Genomic DNA, 8,969 nt, shown 5'->3' with positions numbered 1-8,969 from the left:
GATTTTTGTGTGTTATACCCCACGACGTCTGCATGGGTCCGGTCGAATCGTCTAAAATTTTATCGGCCCATCAAAATAAACCTAAGTAAAAATAGTCATCGCCACTCCATGACCGTTCGTCTTTTTCTTTTTTGCTTTTTAGAGCCATAAAACTAGAATTCCGCCAAATTCCCATATTTTTGTGTGTATAGCCCACGCTATCTGCATGGGTCCAGGAAACCGGACCCGAATCACCTATAAATGACCTAAGGAACAATAGTCATCACCTCGCCATGGACGTTCCCCGTTTTTGGCGTTTTAGGGCTATAAAACTTGAATTCCACCCGATTCTCAAATGTTTGTGTGCTATAGCCCATGTCAGTTGTATGGGTCCGAGCGACTAGACCTAAATCACCTAAAATTTTGTCGGCCCATTACAAATTACTTTAAGGAACAATAGTTATCGCCTCGTCATGATCGTTCCTCATTTTTTGGCGTTTTAGGGCCATAAAACTAAAATTTTGCCCGCTTTTTAGATTTTCGTGTGCTATAGCCCATGCTATCTTCATGGGTACGGGAGCTCACACCAGGATCGCCTAATATTTTTTCATCCTTTAGAAAATGACCTAAGGAACAATAGTCATCGTCTTGCCATGACTGTTCCTCGTTTTTGGCATGTTAGGGCTATAAAACTTGAATTCCGCCTGATTCTTAAATTTTCGTGTTCGATAGACTACGATATTTGCATGGGTCCGGACGACCGTACCTGAATCGCCCAATATTTTGTCGGCCCATCAAAAATAGTCTAAGGAACAATAGTCACCTCCTCCCCATGACCGCTCCTCATTTTTTGGCGTTTTAGAGGTATAAAATTAGAATTCTGCCCGATTCCCAAATTTTTATGTGCTATAGCTCACGCCATCTACATGGGTCCAGGCGACCGGACCTAAATAGCATAAAATATTTTCGACCCAGCCATAAAACTAAAAATTTACCCGATTTTTAGATTTTTGTGTGCTATAGCCCACGCCATCTACATGGGTCCAGGCGATCGGACCCGAATCGCCTAATATTTTGTCGGCCCATAAAAATGACCTAAGGAACAATAGTCATCGCCTCACCCTGATCGTTCGTCATTTCCTTTGCATTTTAGGGCCATAAAACTAGAAATCTGCCCGATTCCTAAATTTTCGTGTGTTATAGCCCGCGCCATCTGCATGGGTCTGGGGGACCGGACCCGAATCGCCTAAAATTTTGCCGACCCATTAAAACGAGCTAAGTAACAATAGTCATCGACTCGACATGACCCTTCTACATGGGTCTGGGCGACCGGGCCCGAATCGCCTAAAATTTTACCAACCCTTCAAAAAGGACCTAAGGAACAATAGTCATCGCTTCGCCATGATCCTTCCTCGTTTTTTGTATTTTAGGACCATAAAACTGGAATTTCGCCCTATTCCATATTTTCATGTGTTATAGGCCACGCCATATGCATGGGTGCGGGCAACCGGACCCGTATCGCATAAAATTTTGTCGCCCCATAAAAAATGACCTAAGAAGTAATAGTCATCGCCTAGCGATAACCGTTCCTTATTTTTTGGCTTTTTAGGGCCATCAAACTGGAATTCCACCCGATTTCCAGATTTTCAGGTGCTACAGCCCATGTCATTTGCATGGGTCCCCACGACCGGACACGTATCGTCAAAAATTCTGTCGGCCCATAAAACATGACCTATGGAATAATAGTCATCGCCTCGCCATGATCGTTCCTCATTGTTTGGTATTTTAAGGCCATAAAATTGGAATTCCACCCGATTCCTAGATTTTTGTATACTATAGCCCGCGCCATTTGCATGAGTATGACCGACCAGACCGGAATCGCCTAAAGTTTTACTGTTCAATCAAAAACGATCTAAGGAACAATAGTCATCACCTAGCCATGACCGCTCCTTATTTTTTGGCGTTTAGGGCCATAAAACTGGAATTCCGCCCAATTTTTATATTTTCGTGTGCTATTGCCCATGCCATCTGCATGGGTGCGGCGCAACTGGATCCGAATCACCTTAAATTTCACCCGCCCATTAAAAAGGACCTAAGGAATAATAGTCATTACCTTGCGATGTTCGTTCCTCATTTTTTGGCATTTTAAGGTCATAAAGCTGGAATTCCACCCGATTCTCAGATTTTCTTGTATTATAGCCACACCATCTTCTTTGGTCCGGGCGATCGAACCCGAATCACCTAAAATTTTGTCGGCCCATAAAAATAACCTAAGGAACAATAGTTATCGCCTCGCCATGACTGTTCCTGATTTTTTGGCGTTTTAGGGCCATAAAACTAGAATTCCGCCCGATTTCCAAATTTTCGTGTGCTATAGCCCACGCCATCTGCATGGGTCCGAGCGACCGGACTTGAATCGCCTAAAATTTTGCCGGACTATCAAAAATAAATTAAGGAACAATAGTCATCGCCTCGCCATGACCGTTCCTCATTTTTAGCGTTTTAGGGCCATAAAACTGGAATTCCGGCCGATTCCTAGATTTTCCTGTTCTATAGCCCATGCCATCTGCATGGGTCAGAGCGACTGGACCCGAATCGCCTAACATTTAAATTTTCCATAAAAAAAGACCTAAGGAATAATAGTCATCGCCTCGCCATGACCGTTCCTCATGTTTTGGCATTTTCGAGCCATAAAACTGAAATTTCGCCTAATTTTTAAATTTTTGTATGCTATAGCCCGACCATCTATATTTCTGTTGACGGAGTCCATTAGCCTAAAATTTAGTAGGTTCATATTAAACAACCTAGTGACCACATTGCTTCACAATAACTTTCGAGTTTATTTTTCGGCGTTTCAGGGTCATGCAACACAAATTTATGATTTTCTCTAGTTTTTTAGTGTATATTAGTACATGTTAATTTTTTAAAAAAATTTTGACGGACTCCGATTGGCCTGAAATTTTATGTCCATAGTAAATGTCCTAATGACCAATACACATCGCTTCACCATGATTTTCAAGTTTATTTATTGGTGTTTTCGGATCCTACAACACAAATTTATAATTATATCCACTTTTTCGTATGTATTACAACATGCTAATTTTGTAGAATTTGTTTGACGGACTCCGATTGGTCTTAAATTTCTTAGATCTATAGAAAACGGCCTAGTGAGTAATACTCATTACTTTTCCATAATTTTTGAGTTTATTTTATGGAGTTTCAGAGTTATCCAACATAAATTTATGATTATATACAATTTTTTGTGTGTGTTAGTACTTGTTGATTTTGTAGATTATTTTATGGACTCCAATTTACCTGAAATTTCGTAGGTCCATATGAAAGGTCCTAGTGACCAATACGTATTTCTTCACAATAATTTTCGGGTTCATCTTATGGTGTTTGGGGCTGCAACATGAATTTATGATTGTATCCATTTTTTGTGGGTATTAGTATATGTTACTTTTTAAAAAAAAATAATATGGACTCCGATTGGCTTGAAATTTTGTAGGTCCATAGGAAACGGCCTAGTGACCAATACTCATCGCTTTGCCATATTTTTGAGTTTATTTTTTGGTGTTTTGGGATCCTGCAATACAAATTTGTGATTATATCCACTTTTTCGTGTGTAGAACATGCTGATTTTGTAGATTTCTTTTTTGACGGACTCCGAAAGATCTGAAATTTCGTAGGTCCATAAAAAACGGCCTAATGACTAATTCTCATTGCTTTACTATGACTTTCAAGTTTATTTTATAGCTTTTAGGGGTCATGCAATACGAATTTGTGATTATATATAGTTTTTTGTGTATTAGTACATGCTGATTTTGTAGATTTTTTTTTACGAACTCCACTTGCCTGAAATTCCGTAGGAAACGACATAGTGACCAATACATATTGCTTCACAATGACTTTCAGATTCATTTTATGATATTTCCGGTTCATACAACACAAATTTATGATTGTATTCACTTTTTCGTGTGTATCATTGCATGCTGATTTTGTAGAATTTTTTTGACGAACTCTGTTGACCTGAAATTTCATAGATCCAGAGAAAACGGCTTAGTGATCAATACTCATTATTTCACCATGACTTTCGTGTTGGATCATGCAATACGAATTTATGATTATATCCGATTTTTCATGTGAATTAATACATGTTGATTTTGTAGACTTTTTTGACAGACTCCGCTTGGTCTGAAATTTCGTAGGTTTATTGAAAACGGCCTAGTGATTAATACGCATGGCATTCGAGTTTATTTTAAGGTGCTTCAGAGTCATGAACACGAATTTTTGATTATATATAGTTTTTCATGTGTATTAGTACATGTTGATTTTATGGGGAGAAAAAAATACGGACTCCGATTGGCTTGAAATTTTATTGGTCCATAGAAAACGGCCTAGTGACCACTATGCATTGCTTTTCGATGACTTTTAGGTTCATTAGTGTATTTTCACAGTGTGAGGTCTATGGAGGGTAATGTGTATGCAGACTTTACCCCTATCCTGTGGAGATAAAGAGGCTATTTCCTAAAGACCCTCGACTCAAGGTTGTTCTTCAATTCTAGGTCATTCAAAATAAATTAAATTCCACACAGACATTGCATACATCAAATTCATCTACGAGGGACCTATGCCTTGCAGAATTTTTAAATATTCAAGTTTACAACAATTTCTCTAACCAAATGATGGAACCTAAGGGATTAAAAATATAATATGTAACGGTACAAATCGAATTTTACCTTGTATGTACAGTGCAATTTTCAGGCGAAAGGGGTTCAGACCCCTTCCGCCCCCTTAATCCGCCCCTGCATCCAAGTCTGCCATGCACACTATACAAATATGAAGTTGAAAACAAGAAGTATCTTAGAATCATAGTTCTGTTTTGGTAACATTAACAAAGAAGCACATAGGAGCAATCCTTTACGGATCTTGTATATGTGTTTAAATATTCAATAAATAACAGATTTTGAACCTAATAAATTAAATGGGTCATGAAAGAATTGCGAACTCAAACTCACAATTAATGTCGTTGGAGATGCTCTTTATTTTCCCCCTTTGGGTCTAAACGTTGTGCTGACTTAAACCCAAAGGAGGGCAATTTAATGCATGGATACATATCTGCAATGTCGGCATGAAATCTGAAAGAATGGAGGATCCTTACCATTGGATAGTTGTTATGTATTGTTTCATAATGTATCGTATTGTGTTGTATTGTATCGTTTATACAATGTTTGTATAGATTGCATTGTTTACCCTCGTTTCATGATATCATATGTCAAGAATATGAAGAATACACTTGCAATATTATTAAAGAAAAAGTAAGGTACGAGATAATATTATTATATAAAAATGTAGGGTAAAAGATAAGAAAGGACTATTTAATAATAAAAAAAAGGTAAGATGAGAAATAAATAAGGTAACGATGCGACCACACCAAATCGGTTATTCCATAAAGTGACACTTTTCGTCATTATGTAACGACAGATTTAACGTTACGATACAATAAAATTTATTATATTTAAAATAACAGTACAATACAATACAAGATATAACGACCATCCAAACAAACAGTTAAGGAATCCTTTATGAAGAAGAACATGGCCAAGGGAAAGAAGAATATTCATAAGGAATCCATAAGATTATTATATAAAGAAAGGAAATGATTCAATAAACTTCAGAAAACTAAACTCAAAACACAAAACAAACTGCTAGACACGTTCTCCTAGTTCTAAAAAAATATACAACCTGTTCTTCATTTCAACAGTCAACCGTCGATGGAATTCTCCGAGGAGGCCGCAGCAACTTCATCCATTGCTAACTTATCCAATGATTCAGAATCAGTGTTGCCAGTTCTTCCCCTTGAGATAATACATGAAATACTCCTAATTCTACCTGTGAAGGCCTTGCTGAAGATGAGGTGTGTTTCTAAATCTTGGCTTTCTCTAATCTCTAGTCCTCAATTCATCAAAACCCATCTAAAATTTTCAACCAAGAAACAGGATTTAAGGCTTCTTTTTAGCGGATCTCCTGAGAATAATAGCCATAGGTTTTACACTTGCTCGCTCTACGCTATTATGTATCAAGAATCTCTCCATCAGCCTATTGAGCTTGATTTGTCTTGCAAAGATTACCACATGGTTGAGGGTTCATGTGATGGGTTATTGTGTCTTTCTGTTGGTCGTGAAGAACTATATCTATGGAATCCGTCTATACGAAAGTTGAAAAGATTGGCCTGGTCAGGAAAAAATAATCTGCATTATACTACTTATGGTTTTGGTTATAATGAGTCCCAAGATGATTATAAAGTTGTAAAAGTTGACGGGTCACGTAGAGCGTATGGATTTCGAGGGTTTGAACATGTAAATAATGTTAGTATTTACAGTTTAAGAACTAATTCTTGGAAAAGTATTCTTGAGAAATTCCCAGGTGTTTTCTTTTGCAGAGATCCTGCTAAATTTGTAAATGGAAAACTTCATTGGACTAAGGTGGTTTCGGTCCCATATTTTGCAACTAGTGAGTATGCAATTCGGCCGATTTTCATCTCCCAAAATGATGATATTTTGATGCAATATTCAACACAGAATGCTTTAAAGCATTCTGAGATTCAAATCCATGACGATTCTGGAGTTCAGTTTAATCTGTACATTGAAAGTCTTGTTTCGCCAAATTTTGTGGAGGAAGTTTGAAAAAATGTGGATCAATGAGTAAAGGATGGAAAATTATTCTATCGCAAATCATAAATTCTTTACTCAATGGTTCTGGAGATTTATCAAAGAGGAGAAAAAAATATGTGGCCTCAGTGATAACTCTTTCGACAAAGGCTCTTTGCTTTGTATTTCTTTTCTTTTGTTTTGTTTTTTGAATGTTCAATTCTTTGTTGCTTCAGCTTTACAATTCTTGGACAATACCAAAATGCTTATTTTGGATGATTATTAAGAAATGAAATGATTTTATAAAACTTCTACTGACCGGAGAAGTTTCCTTCGACGCTTACAAATTGCTTGCACCTTCTGCAGGTCAACATCTTTCAAAACCTGCAGCTTATAAATGTTTTTAGTGGAGAAAAAACAACGGTGCCAAAAAACATTACATACCTTTTTTTTGGTAAGTAAAAACATTTTATTTACCATTTTAAAAAAACTAGTGAGTATGCGATTTGGCCAAGTATGCATAACTGGTAAAGTTGTTGTCATGTGACCAGGAGGTCACGGGTTCGAGCCGTGAAAACAACCTCTTGCAGAAATGTAAGGTAAAACTGCTTACAATAGACCCTTATGGTCCGGCCCTTTCTCAAACCTCGCGCATAGCGGGAGTTTAGTGCACCCGACAGCCCTTTTTCATTTTAAAAAAAACATTACATACCTTTTCCATACTCATTTTCAAAGTGATTAAACAGGTGAGAGTACATGTATCCAATCTCCAAAAGGAATGATATGTTAGAAGCAAAACTAGACATAAATGTTGAGAATATAAAATAACCATAAGAAGTGGATAATCAGAAAAACAGTTGCCAAAGGATAAGGAAAAAAGAGCATTCATCTTCAATTCTACTATACAGCAGAGGGGGAAACAATTGAGGTTTGAAGATGTTCAATAATATGAATTACTTGGTGCGGATTGTGTGATATGCGACCTATGTTGCTCAGACTCGGCATTTGAACCGGATATGAATCTAGAAGACAGAATTCTTTATCACATAAATTGTATTTGATATGATAATGAAAAGAATTGAGTTTAATTAAATGGAGAAGGATGATTCATATAGTCAACCCCAATTTTTTATGAACGAGGTTGATGGGTTCATAAAACATCTACTTACCAACCTTGGGAGAATTTTGCACATATTCAGAGGGAGATCTAGGATTCTAAGAAGATGGGTGCACTATTACAAAGAAGTAAATTTATATTTGACGAGTTCAACCTTTAGGTTCTTATCATCAATCTATTACTATTCAGAAAATTATAGGTTAAAATAAAAATAAAAAAAATCTTGCAAATTTTGCGATTTTTAACATATATACCCATACTCCAGATAAAAAATGCTGGATTCACTGAATCATACTACATCATCTACTGCTATTAGTTTTAATTAGGCAAAATATATAAGTTGGCACTTGAACTATGGGCCAAATCCCTGTTACACACTTTCTGTGGGCGAAAATAATATTACACACTTAACCTTTTAAAAGTGTGTCTAATATATACCACTTTTTTCTTGACCACTTTACCAAAATATGAGTAATATCACGCACCAATAAGGCCATGACACGTGTCATTAGTATACAAAAATATCTTAATTTACACACATACCCTCGTCTTCTTCAACCCCATCTCTTTCCCATCCATCTCGTCCTCCATGGACCACCAGAAAAATCAGCACACACAATTCAACCCAAAAATTTGGAGCCCAAGTGATTTAATCCGTGAAAGAAATAAAAGGCATCAAAAGCTAATAAGCCATGGCTCACTAAATTGCATACCAGCAAATAAATTGGTGATTTGATTTTCAATTTTAACAATCTCTTCCTCCTTATATCCCTCGATTTTAACAAGTGATTCAATTTTCAATTGTCTTTAGCAAATCGTTTCGCATTCTCCCTTGCTATTATCACAATTCTAACGTGAAATGTGTGAACTCCCATGTGTCCAAATTCTTCGAGAAAAAAATATCCAAATACCTCTCGACTTCTAACTATTATTTACGAATACCCTTAAGTAGAAGACTCGTTAGTGGTCTAGCGCAAGTGATTATCCTAACTATCGGCCAAATCAATGGGGCATGCCCAAAACATGTCCGTAGTGACCTAAAACCGGTCCTTTTTGATCGGCCACCAATTTGTGAATGGAAGGATGTACTCAAATCCTCTAGTGTGCCAATTGCATCTTGGAGCTTCCCAAAATTGTGAGGTGAACTGAATGCCTCGATCTAAAATGATAGACAATTGCACCCTATATAAAAGAACAATCTCCTCCGGATAAAACTGAGTGTA

The 8,969-nt window shown here is 36.9% G+C and overlaps 1 protein-coding gene across 1 annotated transcript; it reads left to right on the top strand.

Annotated features, from left to right (window-relative positions):
• Positions 1-5,753: 5,753 nt before the first annotated feature.
• Positions 5,754-6,665, top strand: LOC104108049 (F-box/kelch-repeat protein At3g23880-like). Its single transcript, XM_070185450.1, has one exon. It carries the CDS (start codon positions 5,754-5,756, stop codon positions 6,663-6,665), a length of 912 nt encoding a protein of 303 aa, XP_070041551.1.
• Positions 6,666-8,969: the final 2,304 nt, after the last annotated feature.

Source organism: Nicotiana tomentosiformis, chromosome 9 (genome assembly GCF_000390325.3).
Source record: "Nicotiana tomentosiformis chromosome 9, ASM39032v3, whole genome shotgun sequence".
In the NCBI taxonomy this organism is placed as follows: Eukaryota; Viridiplantae; Streptophyta; class Magnoliopsida; order Solanales; family Solanaceae; genus Nicotiana; species Nicotiana tomentosiformis.
The sequence above is the reverse complement of the archived record's forward strand: the minus strand, read 5'-3'. Positions and strand labels throughout refer to the sequence as shown.

Bases quoted from the DNA above. Each gene is read 5' to 3' on its own strand.
- LOC104108049 (XM_070185450.1), top strand. From the start codon at position 5,754: ATGGAATTCTCCGAGGAGGCCGCAGCAACTTCATCCATTGCTAACTTA.